General features: G+C 35.1%; 2 protein-coding genes across 8 annotated transcripts; both read right to left on the bottom strand.

Moving 5' to 3' along the window:
• Window positions 1-87: 87 nt before the first annotated feature.
• Window positions 88-8,347, bottom strand: LOC101259371 (U-box domain-containing protein 44-like). Of its 5 annotated transcripts, none has more exons than XM_069291953.1 (6): window positions 8,178-8,347; window positions 7,434-7,526; window positions 5,640-6,984; window positions 4,111-4,414; window positions 2,518-2,990; window positions 88-1,614 (listed from the first exon to the last, which is right to left on the bottom strand). In XM_069291953.1, the coding sequence occupies exons 3-6, from the start codon at window positions 6,855-6,857 to the stop codon at window positions 628-630; spliced, it is 2,982 nt and encodes a 993-aa protein (XP_069148054.1). In that variant the 5' UTR covers window positions 6,858-6,984; window positions 7,434-7,526; window positions 8,178-8,347; the 3' UTR covers window positions 88-627. The 5 variants fall into 5 exon arrangements, with proteins under 5 accessions (XP_069148054.1, XP_069148057.1, XP_069148061.1 ...); XM_069291956.1 differs by having other exon boundaries at window positions 8,111-8,347; XM_069291960.1 differs by lacking the exon at window positions 8,178-8,347 and adding an exon at window positions 7,679-7,774.
• Window positions 8,348-10,334: 1,987 nt separating this feature from the next.
• On the bottom strand, window positions 10,335-14,674 carry LOC101259673 (pentatricopeptide repeat-containing protein). Of its 3 annotated transcripts, none has more exons than XM_019210911.3 (2): window positions 12,534-14,674; window positions 10,335-10,842 (listed from the first exon to the last, which is right to left on the bottom strand). In XM_019210911.3, exon 1 carries the CDS (start codon window positions 14,499-14,501, stop codon window positions 12,816-12,818), a length of 1,686 nt encoding a protein of 561 aa, XP_019066456.1. In that variant the 5' UTR covers window positions 14,502-14,674; the 3' UTR covers window positions 10,335-10,842; window positions 12,534-12,815. The 3 variants fall into 3 exon arrangements, with proteins under 3 accessions (XP_019066456.1, XP_010327239.1, XP_004230006.1); XM_010328937.4 differs by having other exon boundaries at window positions 11,884-14,671; XM_004229958.5 differs by having other exon boundaries at window positions 11,888-14,664.
• Between the last annotated feature and the right edge of the window lie 740 nt (window positions 14,675-15,414).

A 15,414-nucleotide genomic window follows, 5' to 3' on the forward strand; every position in this document is an offset into this window, starting at 1 on the left:
CAAAAGAAATGATATGGAAATGCTAAAAGAGAAAAAAACTGCCAGTTTAGCGAGGATCCCGTCGTCAAAGCTCATCACAACCAAGCGTCAGAAGAAACAAAAGAATCAATAAGCTATTACTTTGATCAGTAAACAATTCAGAATATATTACAGCTGAATCAATTGGCTATGACTAATGAATTCCATTACATATTTTACAACAAGGACTTGAGTAACCGCTCTATCATGGGAGGTCAGCCCAAATTGCTTGTTTCCCACTGACACATACATCAGGTTTTATCAATGATAAAGAATCAAAGTATTTGATTGTTACTCAACCCCTATTCTTAAGAATGCAAGAATTTCAAAAGAAAAAAAAATTATATTACCAGTGGTTCCTGAATGTTCACCGCGATTGTCAGAAAGCACCACAAGATATCAGATGTAAGGGCTTTGCATTTCACTTAAACCAGGGCTACCATGCAATCTTCAGTCACTCAAACTCTTGCCTTCCTAACTGAGGTTCTTTCTCATAAAGCTGGGGTTTTATGCCTAAGACAGACATACCTTGCTCTAGTCGCAGCCTTACTCTAACCAATTTCTTCATCTAATTGCACTGTGTGGGTCTTCAAGGATCGTGGCTCTGCCTTAGAAATAAGAGGACTGGTCATGAAGCACATTCAACTGAGCAAGTACCTTTGCTGCTACAGATTTGATGTTGCTAGTTCCTCGTTGTGTCAAGTCAACTAAAGGCATGTGAGCAGACGATCCATACCTCTGCTTGTATTCCACCAACCTAAAAAGTCTTTCTAATGAATTCAGAACCTTTTCTTGCAGTCTAGGGGAAGGACTATTAAGTAGCTTTATCATTGATGGTATGGCATTTTCTTCAGCAAGAACTTTAGCACCACTTTGAAGTTTTTCATCCTTAATTAAAGTCAATAAGGCATCCAAAGAAGCTTCACAGGCTCCAGGATCGGTATCCCCAAGAACCCTCACCAGAGGTCCCACGGCGCCAGCCTCTACCAAACAAAATGAAGTTTCTAGTGTGCATATCCCTCGATGAATAGGGCAAAGTTCTACTTGTGAAGGTGAGAAACACCATAACCCCGAACGCTTTGGAATTGTACGACTCAGTGTTTGTGAATTCTCTGAAAGCTGTGCAAGACAAATTGCCGCTCGGTTTTTTGTCAAGCTTGTTCCCTGGTCTAGCAGTCGTATCAGCTTGGGAACAAGGCCAGCTATCCTCTGTGTTTGTTGGTTTATTGAGACTGTGAAATGACATAATGTCCCGACAGCATTTTCTACCAGTTGAAGCTTACAGGAACTCTTATGCTTTACCTCATCAAGAAATTTGGAAAAGACTGGAAGTCCTTCCGCTGCAAAAAGCCAGTCAGAGATTTGAGAAGATTTGGGAAGGTTGGAGGTAATCCCCATTGCAGAAGCAATCTCTTCTTCATCCTGTGAAGTCTTGATGATCTTAAGTAATATTTCAATGAAGTTTTGATCCACGTACTCCTGGATCACACCTCCATTACCATTTTCAATCAAGCAACATAATAATTTGATTGCATCTGACCGTACATTTGAATTGCTATGCTCACAGAACTGCATTAGCACTTGGACAGCTGAGCACTGTGGATGCAACATTCTCAGTATTGAGTAGGAAATAAATTAAAAAAACAAGATATAAAATACTAAAGGAGCCACCATCAACAGCAAAGCTACCACCATTTTGAGTGGGAAGCATACAGATAGCAGAAAATGTATCGAGGGTAGTGCACAACTTACACGCTAATGTGTACACATTCAGGGCGGTGCATAAGTGGGTTTGTGTTAACTATATTTTAGTATGAAAAAGTAGAGTAACAATTAAGTTTTTCAATTCAGGAAGTGGTCAGCTTTGGAATTATGATGTAAACCCCACGTTTGCAAGAATGGGTCTATCTCAGACCACACCCTTCCATTCAAATGAAGGAAGTCATCAAGATCCTAGTTCAATTTTGCGAGAGTAGAAACGAGTTGCCGATATTCTCTGATTGACAAAACTAAAGAAAAGAACAGAAAACAATTTTACATATTGCAGGTTCAGAGCTTTTGAAGGGTATTTTTTTTTATAGAAGTCATGAAATATTTTTGTAGAAATATCCAAAAATCCTTTAGTATTGACGAGCTTGACAGCAGGAGCATCAAACAGTAAATGAGTAGTAAGAAACATAACGTAATCATATAAAACTGTAACAGTCTGTCAGTCGTTATGGCTAAGCATGAGTTTTGTGTCACTTTCCACAGAAAGTAATTCTATGTAGCTGTCTCATGATATTTTGCTTATTACAAGTCTCAAAACAGGTGCATCTCATATGCAAGTTTCAAGAAGGATGTATACTAGTAACTCAGTTAAATCCAAAAAACAAGTTTTAGTTACCACATCTGTTGCTGCTTACTTAATGGGTGAATTTATTTGGGTAAAAGTAGATTTCTTGATGATGATACATGCTATTACTCAGAAATACTATTTCTTTTCTAAGAGGGGAATACCTGTGCTAGCTTGATCTTGACATTAGCGCCAGATGGAGACTTGCACATGGCGCAGAAAGCTTGGAGTATGCTTTGCTGCACAGCTGGGCCATTCAAGTTTACTAGGGAAAAGAGTTCATAAACATCTTCATCAGCATCAAGCAGTGAAAGCGCTTCACTGCTTGCAGAGAAGGCAAGATTTGTAATAGTGGCTGCTACCAGTTCTCGCAGACTTTGGGAAGCTGTGTGACGGTACAACATATCAAGCAGTGGACGCATAACACCTTTTCTGATCATATCCTGTCCATTTCTTGGTAAACTAGAGAGGTTTAGAAGAGCTTTCACTCCTGCTTGTTTCACTTCAACTTCACTGTGTGATAACGAGGAAAGAAGGGAATCTAGAACTCCTTCCTCAAATAGAGATGACTTATTATGATCTGTCAACTCCATCTCTCCTAAGGTTTTTGCCATTAGGAGCTTCACATCACTGGATCCTGTCAGGTAAGGAGAAGATAATTAATGGTAATGATTTAGTACTCCATAAGCAAATATTAGAGCAGACTCTAATACAAGAAGCTGTTGAATGTAAATTTAGCTCCTCTACTGAATTGTGTGTCCAAATATCTACATTGAATTCTTCTGTCATCACTCCTATCAGTGGACATAACTGTAAGATTTTGCTAAATGTATTGGGCACTTTGCGCTTTGGCAACATTATATTGAAAAAAGAAAAGCAGATGTGCAGTTGACAAACTTGTAACTGATACTCTACTACCATTACAAAGAAATAGAGAATTCATCCATGCTCAATAACAAGAGTGGAACCATTCGAACCAAAAAGGAATCATTCTGACACAGCTTATATGAGTTATATGTATACATTTGTTAAGAGCAGGAGAACTTTACAATATAAAATTGCCAAGAAGTACATTAGGAGGCATTACGAACTCAAGTTTGTGCCACAGGAACTATTTATAATATTACAATAAACCCAGTTTGGGAAAGGTGGTATGTACGAAGGCTTTACCCCTATCTTGTGATAGAGAGGTTGTTCATGATAGACCCTCGTCTCAAGTAAAGGCATGAAAAGGAAATACATTAATGAAGAAGCCATGATGGAAATAATGGAGAAAAGAACAGTAGTAACAACAAATAGTATGATAATCAAAGCAAAGAGAAAAACATGTATAAAAAATGGAAGAATAAGTCAATACTGGATAACAGTGTTAAAGAAACTATTTGTAATATTGTCGACTGTAAACTATACAATTTCAAAGATCTACCGTGCCGCACAACATTACATAAGTAATAATGCTATTGGTTTGATGCTGAATATTTTTCTGGTGCCATCCTCCATTAAATTGCCTGAGTATATCACAATGTGTAAGGATTCCAAATTTAAACAAAGAAAAGAAAAAACTGTTCTCATCAATATCCCAGATCTTGGTAATTAACGACATGCGAACTGAGAAAGATCCGGCAACTCCGACAAACTTAACCATTCTCAGGTTTCTATAATTCATCAAGTTATTCAAACCAAAAACTAAGAACCCACATCAGAAAAGTGTCGGGGTTCTTAAAGGTCAAAGAAGGCAATATGATTGAGAAACTAACCTGAAGAAAGGCGTTGCAACAAGTACTTGAAATAGTTAGCCTGGGCCATCAGGATAACATTGTCATCAGAAAATGAAATGTTCTCCAAAACGTCTCTTGCATCTTTGGCAGCTTTGTTGTCATCACAGCTTGACATAGTAACTAACAGAAGTATGCAACCTTGAACCTTCCCAATGGACTCCTGAACAGACTTGCATTTTGACAATTCCAGTAACAATGCTACTGCTGACTTCCTTTCACCAATGCGACGTCCAAGTGAGTGAACAATAGATTCCAATGCATTATCAACTTCAACAATTCTTTCCTGCAATTCACTTAGTGTGAGAGCCTTTAACAACTCATTAAAACTATCAAGTTTGCAGGTATGTGATATTATACTCTGCGCGTGATAATAAATAATTGATTCTGATTATACCATATTCAAATAATTGATTCTGATTATACCATATTCCAAATAATTGATTCTGATTATAACATATTCCAAAATAATTCATATATGCAAGTAAATGACTTCATGCCCATTTAGTTGACGTTGTATTGGATCTAGTTCCAGTCTGGGCGAGGAGCATGACATTTCAACATCACGCGTCTGAAACCATAAGTATATATAGGAAAAATACAGAAATGCGGGGGTCCGGTTCAGGGGAAATACAAATACATACTACTGGAGAAACATACTCTCTCAAGGGTGTTAATTGCTCAGAGGTTTGAACTACCAAAGTTTGCATTATCATATCAAACTCGTCAGGATTTCTAATATGGTAAGTGTGATATTTTCCTGCATACACATCAACTCAATGTGTAGGCCTATAAAATTGCCAGACCTAGAATCAAATGAAACTGTTAGAAAGAATGTATGACATTCCTAACAAAAATCATAGGAAACTACACATAACGAACCATAAAATTTCAACAGCTAATTTCCATAAGCCCAGAAATGAATATTTTTAACCTACAAGAACATGATATACTATAAAGGTTCTTTCTCTCTCTCTAAAGCAAATACCTAGTGCATTTTGGCTAAATATGTCTCACATCAGCGATTAACTGTGAGACATCCTCATTGCACAGCAGTTTTTCATATGGTCAGACGAAATGCCATTTCTGACTGAACTGGCAATAGTGGTTCTCATACTCATACCTAATGACATTTAAATTATTTATTTAGAAAATTGTGTGAGGTCCACAATGCACCAAAGTGGATCATATGGTGCTCACATCGGCTACTATACACTGTCAGTTCCCTCTTGGGCTTGTCATGATACTCAAATTGTTGTGCCCCAACCATGGTGACATTGTCGGATGAATATGAACAAAGTCAATATCTTTGGTCAGCCATTTTCACAAAGATTAAAATTAAGCCTTGCACCTAGTGACAACATTCAATACATACACTGTTTTCAACTTCCATTTCCCACATTTTGAGAGATTAATAATCTTACATAAAGAAAGCAGAGACAGTGTGATCTTATAGGCCTTCAAAGTAAAGGACACATTGAAAAACATAATTTTTCAAAAAGAATAATTACCTTAGCATCATCACCATCCTTTGCTAGTACGCAGAGCACCTCAAGAACAAGATTTCTGATATCCCTACTTTTTGAATCCAGTAGCTTGATTAGAATAGGAATATAGTCCTCCATAATAACCCATTCTCGGTGTATTTCTCTCTGCTCACAAATATCCTTAACCTGTTCCAGGCAATTGAGAACTTCATCCCCCTCGTTGGACGATAGTTTCAATTTCATGTTAGCAATAGTGATCATCGTATTTCGGTCTTTCCATTCCTCAATTGACTGCCGCAGAGTTTTATTCGGCCGCATCATTGTATTTTTCAAAGGTGTAGATGTCATGGGACACAAATTTCCCTCTGCCAACCACTTCTCTATTGCACACCTTTCAAATGTATGCCCTGAAGGAGTCTCCACAGGATCAGTCATAACCTCACCTGTGATCGGGCAATAGAATGACAGAAGAGGTTCCAAAGGTTGATTGCCCAATGATTTCCGCTTTATGAAGTACTTCTTTTCTTTTTCCTGACGGGATGTTGCAGCATCTGCCCTTTCTAGCAGAGCAATTATTTGGTCCATCTGCAAGGCTTCAGCCTGGTCCTTCCTTAGCCGCGCATTGTCTATTTCATCTTTGAATTCTTCAAATTCTCTCCTTAAAGCTGAGCTTTCAGTTGAAACTCCAATGGCCTCAGCAATTGAAACTAACAACTTGTTGGCATAGGACCGATCAACATTTCTCTGATGTATACCTGAGTCTATCTTATTTAAAATCTCTTCTTCAGCTATGGCTGTTTTAAACTCTGCTGTACGCATACTATCCATCACTTGGACAATATCTTCCTTTATACCCGAAGAAATGTCAAGAGAAGCTAAAGGAATGCAACTTAATGCACGGCTAATTTCCCTGGTGATATTTTCTATGCGCTTTGCAATATGCCGACAATTCATTAATAGATAGACCTTGTTTTTCTTACTGCATTCCAAGATAAGTTGCCTTGCATCCACCGTCTGTTGGTTAAGAATTTGTATAACATTTTGCCAGGGTGTGGAATCAGTAATGTTCTTCCTATTGATCTCCTTAAGAAAAGGAACAATACGATTCAAATAATCTGAAAGTTCTGCAAAACTCTTTTTTTCTATAAAGACATTCTTGGAAGTAAGTACTATTTCAAGGATGCTTTCTAAAGTTGCAGAGAGGACATCTGCAAAAGGACCACCAATTACATCGGGCATCATGTTTTCAGCCCCGAAAAACTCTCAAGGACCAGAGTTGAGGCTATCTCATCCCATGTGATTCAATCTAGCAAGTAATGATTCCACTGTAGGAAAAGCCTTCACTTTGCTTTATCTTACCTCAACAAACCTTCATTATAATTTCCAAGTATGCAAATCAGAACACCCACTTCAAAAAATATATATAAAAATTGAGGATACGGGGAGGGGAATTGAACTGAGTTCAGGTAGGGAGCCAACCAACTAAGCTACTAAAATTCTGCTCACAAAACACCCACTACTCAAAAGTTGTAAAACACAAAATATAATTGCTACAAACTCTATATGCTAGTGAATTCAAGCAAGGCAAGCAAATTGTGTTTGGGGTTTTAGCTTGAGAACACAAAGGTTGAAATCTTGGCAAAAACTTTCTCAATTCTACAGCTTTTTCAAGAACATGAGATGAATAATGCTCATGATCAAGAAAGGGAATTAACGGATTATGTTTATACATTCATTTGAAGCAAAAGGGAACAAATCAAGTAGAGCAAGAAGACTAGTTTAAGTCAACCAAAATTATACTAAATATAGATAGCTGACCTGATTAATGGTTGTTATGTCACAAAGAATTGTAAAAAAATTTTAGCCCAACTCAAATAATCAAAAGCTTTGTTGACTGTGCTGGAGAGTTACCTGAAAAAAAAAAAACAAATTGGAAAACTCGAAACCCAAACTCGAGATACATGATATAATGGATTTAGCAAGAAAATGCAGGCGAAAATTCCAGGAAGTATATTAATAATAACAACAAATTTAACAAAGTAGATTGAGAATTTGCATTGAACTTTTCCAAGTGGTGGACTCGGCCCAAGTTTCTCCGTGGGGTTCTTCCATTTTTCCTGGCTTTTACATATAGATATTATTAAATTCTACGTACCAATCTTTTTCTACCTTTTGATCCATATTTTTTATTTACTTTAATGATTAAACTTCAAATGGCTAAAAAATATAAAGTTCTTTCATTTTTCAAATAATCAATTTTAACTCAATTTTTTTTTTTAAGAAATAATTTTGTTCTCGTTAATATTATATTATATTATTATTTTTGTTACATTAGTAAATGACGAATTAGACGACATTTATTGTTTTGTGTCAATTTTTTTTTATATAATTAATTTTGAGTAAAAATTATAAATCAACTAAAATAAAATTTAAACCTAAAAAAGAAAGTTCCCCACCCCACCACGCAAACAAACCCCCCCCCCCCTTACCCTTACCTTTTTTGCAGAAACATCTACTCGCACACAAAATTTGCGCCACTATTTGAAAATAAAATTTCCTTACCAAAAATAATACGATCCCTTGTTTTGCCTAATAAATAACTTGATAGTGAATAAATGTTTGCTAGAAATTTAATTTAGGGTAAAAATGATGGCTAAAAATGTTATAATGAAACACTAAATGAGGTCTCTAAAAATGAATATTATTAGATTAAAATATCTAAATAAAAACTCAAGTTCACTTTAGAAAGCTACGCCCATAAAAACATAACCATACGTGTGATGGCCGCGTTCTGGTCCCGGGAAAGTAAAGAGCGTTCCAAAATTTGGAAAGAATAATACCAAGTTTTGTCCCCTGTGTTTTTTCTTTTTCAACTTCAATCAGTGATGTATTTATATTGAAATTTGATTGAATAGATTTACGTATTATAAAACCTATTTTATAAGAGGGTGGAGAAAAGACATTAAACATAATTTTTTCAATTTTCAAGAGTTAAATTCTAAATCCAAATTTATTTTAGGATTGTATTTTGTTACCTTATATTCTTATATATACTTTTGAGTTTTCTAAGTCATACCTAAAAATTAGACCAGAAAAACAATACGATAACATATTATAGTAAGTATATTATGTACTTTTGAATATTTGATTTTTTCAAAAAATGCTGGGGGGTTGCGATCTTTAAAGTGTGCCAATTTAATGAAATATTTTTGAGTTTTTCTTTGAGATTATAACGAAAGGAATATATCAACTCTAAATAACAAAGTTGAAAAATATATCCAACCATTTTCTCTTAAATAAAAGATTATGTTACCGCGTACAGATTTAGGATGTTTAGTAGCATGATGTACACGTGTAGTTATTAGGATTACTGCCGCTTCTTGTCCACATACGAGTTTACGACTATTGGCTTACGGAGCGATAAGAAAGTTCTCCCTTTTTCTTGTGGGAAGACTTCTAAGTGAAAACATTGCACAAGTTGCACTAGAATGTTCCGGACTTATTATCTGATTACTTTTTTTAATTTCAAACATTATTTTTATTATAATTATCTATTGAATAATTTTAAATTATTAATTATAATGACTTTTAAACTTTATTTAAAACACCTAAAAAATTTCATATATGAATTGACGATTTAAAATTAAATAGTTTTGATTTTTGAAATTTAAATTATGACACATAAATTAGAATGAGATAGAAGAGTAGTTGAAATTATCACTGGTTTTTTTTTTCTGTATTATTCGGTCTTGATACTCATATTATGTCAAATAAAACATAAAGACTTTATGAAGAGAGAAAATTCTACGTAAGTCAGGATTTTTTTTTTCTCTTTTTCTTATAGACGTAAGATGGAATGTGCTGAAAAATGAATTGACATTAACCATTTACTTTATGCTGAAAAGAAAAAGAAAAAGACAAGTGTGGAAAAACTCTTCTTAATATCACTATTCAAGTTTTAAGGCGGAGATAAAGTTTAAAAAAAAGCACACTTGTCTTTTTTAGTTTAATATTTAAACTATTTGAGAAACACATTTCTGTCTTTTATATCACTCTCAAGTGTCATCATGACGTGTGTAATACATACTCAATTTTATTTTTTTAAAAAAATTCATAGCACATTTCACATGAACAAAACATTCGACCTTAATAAAAATTATTAGTACTTTTTTAAATTAAAAATCAAAAAAATTATTTAAAATTAAGAAATTATTATCTAAGAAAATAATCTTTCTTTTATAAGTAAAATGTAAAATATTTTCCTTATCCACTCTATCACTTCCTCTCACCCCCGGGCCATCTTTTTAAAAGTTTTTTTAATTTAAATTTCCTTTAAAAAAGAATTTAACCCCCCTCCCCAAAGACTAATTAAGTTATTAAATTTTACCCACCCCACCGAATATATCAAAACTACTTTCTATTTGCCACCGCAAAACAATTTTTAATTTATTACTTATTTATGTTATATTTGATATATTAGTAGAATTTTTTAAAAAAGTGTATGTACATGTCTAACACAAAATTAGAAAAATGAAAAAAAAAATAGGAGCTAAGGATTACATAGGAGGAGGGGTAGAATTTTTTTTCAAAAAATAATAATATCAATCTTTTTGTGTGTGAAAAAAATGATAGTAATACTTTAATCTTTGATTTTTAATTAATATCAATAGTTTGTCACTTAATTTTTGTTAATATGAAATATTTTATCCATGTGGAACGTCATGTGTCAAGGTTTTTCAAACAAAAGAGAGTGTATTACATATACCACTAAGGTATGTTTCTCAAACTAAAAAGTGATAATTTAGGTATGTAATTCACACTCGTTTAGACATGAAATTAAAAAAAAAAAAGAGAGAGAAATTTAGGTGTGTGTTTTACACTTTTATCTCTTTGTGGCACACACAACAGCTTAGGCTTCTATAAAACAACTGTATTAAGCCAAAAAAATCAGAAATTCAGAATGCAAATCCACACAGGCTCTTTGAAATCAGCTAGTTGGTGTCATGTTGTATGAGATGCAACGAGCTAAAGGACTATCATGAGCTAGATTCTTGATAGTTCTCACTTCTCAATATCATATACCTGGAAATGATGCCGTTGGGAGTTTTACTTGGAAAGATATCCAAAGTTGCGTTCTTGAAGATTCGTGCAAAAGGATGCATCAGGATACTAAGGTGCCAGAATATGTTTCTTATAAAAAGAGCGGCAACTGCTTCACTCCTTCCTCCTACAACAAAATTTAGTGAGAGCCCAAAATGAAGAGGCTAGTACATTATTGCCAATTAGAATTCAGACAAAAGGACTGAAGAACTTATACAGAATAGCTAGCACTGCAGTTAGCTCCCACGATATTGCTACAGATCTTAAATAAGAACAACACCAGCTATCTTACAGATTTACCTGGTATATTCAGTCGGTACAATTGGTTCATTGTCATACAACTATCTCACTTTTTAATAGTCATTGCATCTAGGACAAAAATCAATGCAGTTCTCTATATGTATCAGGATAAAGTAGCTCAGCAAGAATCTTTTCGAAAAAATCCTGTCCTTTTCAAAGCTATTTCCAATCACTGAGAAACAGTGATACGATGTAAAGAGTAGCGACGATAAAGACAACCACGTCCTTTGACATCAGTAAGACAAAACCATCTTATGTACAACCAAAAAAAAACAAACAGAAAAAGCATGGAGAGTAATCACAGAAAGAATCATGCAGTGAGTGTTTGCAACAAAACAAAAGACCAAGCAATCTCAGCAAATATCCTCAAAAAGTGGACATGCTAAAATGATTAGACATACAACTAAAGCAGTCAAGGCTTTGTGAGAGTTTGTTACTGAAGGACCAAAGCAAACATTTAAAATAGTTGAAAGTTAAATGTTCAATGTTGAGGATCACGACAACCAAAATCAAATTTTACCAATTACTGAAGGGCAAAAAATGAAATTATCTGAAAAACAAATCTCTAGAGTTCAAATCTTCATAACATACATATGAATTGCACATAACCATTATAGAGGTGAAGAAAAGCCAAGTTTTGCTGCAGAAATTAGGAAGCTATTTTTTAGGTATGTGCTAGAATCCTACTAGGTATATAAGAACTCGGTGGAGTTACCCTATCCTCACAAATAGAAATACATTAGAGTTGGAACAGGATGATGTTAGATATCATATACAAAATATATACGGTGCCTTGAGAAATAGCCTTTATAAACAAGACAAAAACACTAGAAAAAGAAAGAAGTTCAGGAAATAGCAAACGGGTTACCAACTTATTTGAAGCAGATGAAGGCATCTTATCCAATTATGATGCTTGCCTCCTCGTGAAGTACTTTTTTCCGCAGCAAATCACAAACAAGGCCAGGGAGAGGGTAATGATTCTTTCATTAATCAAACGAAAATAAATGGACAAAAAAGAAACCCTTCTATATTTTGAATATCTATTGGAACAATTCTGGAAGCATTTTGAGAAGTGCAGCAAGATAATTTTATGCAAGTTTGCTTGGTATAGGCATCATATCTCTAAGTAGACAATTTTTCTTCAAGGCTTTGCTATTTTTTTCTTCCATAGATCTCTCTTTTTCTTCTTCTTCTTCTTCTTCTTCTTCTTCTTCTTTTTTGGCTGTAATGTAATTGGACAAGTGCAAGAAGAGTCTCTTATGTTGTAGTACTAGAAATGACTAACATAACACGATGTCATGGGCATAGTTTCCTTTCTACTTATATCGTGAAGAATGGAAGTGGACATTTCATGATGATGTAGTGTTTTTAAATATTTATGTGAAGTGCTAAGGGATTGATTCTCCAACTATGTTCTTCCTTTACACATAATAAGACAGACATAATTTACAACAATATTAAGTAACCTACTCTATCTCAGAGCAATACAGTAGAACTGTTACTTGGTTGAAAGCCGACCTTTTACTTGTTTGATCCTTTTATGTTGTCATCAAACAGCATATCCCATGCTTCACATTATTATTTTCCAGCCTCCTTCCACAAATGGCCCGACACTGTCGTCCAAAGAATATCAAGGTTCTTCTGAACTTCAGACATGTTTGCACGGGGGAGCTTGTACCATCTTGAATCAGGCACCGAGACCAACACCAAAACTCACATTAATGGGTAATTCTTGTGTGAACCATGCTTGCTCTCCCTTTAGAATCAAATGTTGGGCATGAGGAACGTTAGAACAAACATTTACACTTCATTCTCTGACAATGTCTTATCCAAAACGGCACATACATTTTGAATATCAGTAACAAACTTGGCCACAAGGACTCCCCAAGTTTCAGGATCAACATCACCTGATGCTGCCAGAGCAAGCACCCTTAAAATTTCTGCGTTGAGTTCAGAGTCAAGAAGCCCCTTGATTAAGATGGAATAAGTAGATTTGTTTGGGTGACACCCTTTGTCAAGCATCTCTTCCAGAACTCTAATTCCTTCCTTAGCATTTCCAACTTTGCAAAAGCCTTTGATCAACATGTTGTAAGTAAAAGCATTAGGAATGCAACCCTTGTCTACCATGTCATCCCATAACCTCCCAGCTTCATGCAGTTCTCCTTTCTCACACATCCCAGCAATAAGCATGTTATATGTCAAAACACTAGGACTCGAACTCTTTTCAAACTCGTCAAACAATTTCCTTGCTTCTCGAATCTGTCCCTTCTTACAGAGCCAGTGAACAAGTGTGCTGGATATTGTATTATCTGGAGTACAATTTTTTACCAATAGTTTCTTCCACAAATCACACGCCTCCTCAACCTTCCCCTCTTCACACAAGACATCAATCACCTTAGAGCAAAGTGTTGGGCTTGGTATATACCTCTTATCTAGCATATCGTTAAGTAAATTAACAGCTTCACCGGACTTCTTTTCCTTGCAAAATGCCTCAATCATAATTCCATATGTCACTTCATTTGGCCCAATCCCATTGTCGTCCATCTCATCCATTATCTTAGCTGCATCAATAAACTTCCCTTGCTTAACATAACCATGCATCAAGATAGTGTACGTCGTTGCATCAGGCAACCACCCTCTATCAACAATTTCATCAAACATCCTCTTGGCGCCGAGTAAATCACCAAGTGATACATAACAACCCAAAATGGTTGTGTAGCTCACAACATTGGGAACTATTCCCATCACAGGCATCTCATCAAGAACTTTAGTTGCACTATTAATATCGTCTTTCTTACAGAGAGCATTCAACAAGATATTACAAGTAAACACACTGGGCGTTATATGCAACTTCTTCTGGCAATTCTTAAACAAAGCGTAAACAAAATCATACTCTTTGTTTTGTACTAAAGCATTCAATAAAGCATTAAATGATCTGACTGACCTCTGAACTCCAAATTTTTCAATTCGCAGAAAGGTCTTAAGGGCCAATTTGGGCTTACCAGCAATCCCATAGTTCCGAATCACATTTACAAACAAAACTTCCCCACATTTGATGCCGGAATTTCGTAATTCAGTTAAAAGGGTCTCTACTTTATCAAAGGCCCGAGCACGGCAGAGCTTGTTGAGGATGGAGTGGTAGGTTTCGTAATTATGGAAAAAACCAGGGTGGAAGTTGCCAGCGTGGTGAAATATTTGGAGGGAAAGATTAACATCATGCTGGGATTTGACGAGTGAGATGAGATTTTTATGGGAAAGGTATCGGGGCCACGGTTTGATGGGTGGGGTGACGGTGTAGGATTGGAGAAGCTCCGATTTGGATTTGATGGTGGCGAGGTGCTGGTACGATGGATGCGTTTTGAAGGGGTCATCATCATCGGCGGCGGCGGAGGGGGCGGAGGCGGCGGTGGTTGAGAACAAGTGGGTGAAGTTGATTGTGGTGTAGACCCACCGTCGGTGGCCGGCAAACTTTGGGGAGATTAACATGGCCGAAACTCGGTGACTACGACGTTTCGATGTCGGTTTCTGAGTTTTACCCGCCGCTCCGAGACAAATTTCTTGCTTAATTACATTTCTTCCTTATATTTCTTATAAAACTACCATTAACCCCTCTTTCTTTCAATTATGTAACATTAAGTCTATATATTTTTTTGCACTCCTAAAATACCTTAGTAGTTAGTTGCCTTATGTTTTCTTTACTAACAACGTCAAAAAAAATCTACTCTAATCTCACGAGCGTGATTTGAAGAGGATAAAGGAACATGGCCTGATTTATATAATTGTGCGATAAAATAATTATTTTGATTGATTCTTATAATTTTTTTTCTTTATTTAAATTTGAGACCGACAATACGAATGAATTTACAAATAAAAAATATTTTTTTACTAAAACATTATATAACAAATAATTGTGTCTGTAGAAGAGTGAAGATGATTGATCCTAATTTTCCAATCATGATATGATGCATGTGAGATTTTCCTTCCAAAAAACTATTCTTCGCCTCAGCTCTTCTTATCATTAACCCAACACAATGCCACATAATATATACTTTCGTCCATGAAGCACTTAATTCAAATAACTTAACCTAAACAGTTCCAAATTAAAGGAAACAATGATTATTAAGTAATATGAAATCGATAAGCCAAACACATGTATTGCCTTCATTTGACAAAAATAAAAAATAAATGAAAAAAAATCCTCAATTGTCTTTTTTTAAAAAAAAATTAAATCCATATTTACCTAAACTATTGAGAGTGTGAATTTCATACTTAAACTATCACTTATTTGTTTGAGAAACACGCATTTTTCCTTTATTTTTAAAAAAATTATCACATTTCATTCCCCATGTGCAAAACATTTCACCTTGACAAAAATTAAATAAAGTTATTAGTATTAGTC

Source organism: Solanum lycopersicum, chromosome 1 (assembly GCF_036512215.1).
Source record: "Solanum lycopersicum chromosome 1, SLM_r2.1".
In the NCBI taxonomy this organism is placed as follows: domain Eukaryota; kingdom Viridiplantae; phylum Streptophyta; class Magnoliopsida; order Solanales; family Solanaceae; genus Solanum; species Solanum lycopersicum.

Excerpts from the sequence above, each read along its gene's own strand:
- LOC101259371 (XM_069291953.1), bottom strand. The coding sequence starts at position 6,857 with ATGATGCCCGATGTAATTGGTGGTCCTTTTGCAGATGTCCTCTCTGCA. Across the intron at positions 2,991-4,110 it reads GTTGCAACGCCTTTCTTCAG|GATCCAGTGATGTGAAGCTC; the intron begins GTTAGTTTCTCA and ends CTTACCTGACAG. Across the intron at positions 1,615-2,517 it reads TCAAGATCAAGCTAGCACAG|TGCTCAGCTGTCCAAGTGCT; the intron begins GTATTCCCCTCT and ends TTGCATCCACAG.
- LOC101259673 (XM_019210911.3), bottom strand. The coding sequence starts at position 14,501 with ATGTTAATCTCCCCAAAGTTTGCCGGCCACCGACGGTGGGTCTACACC.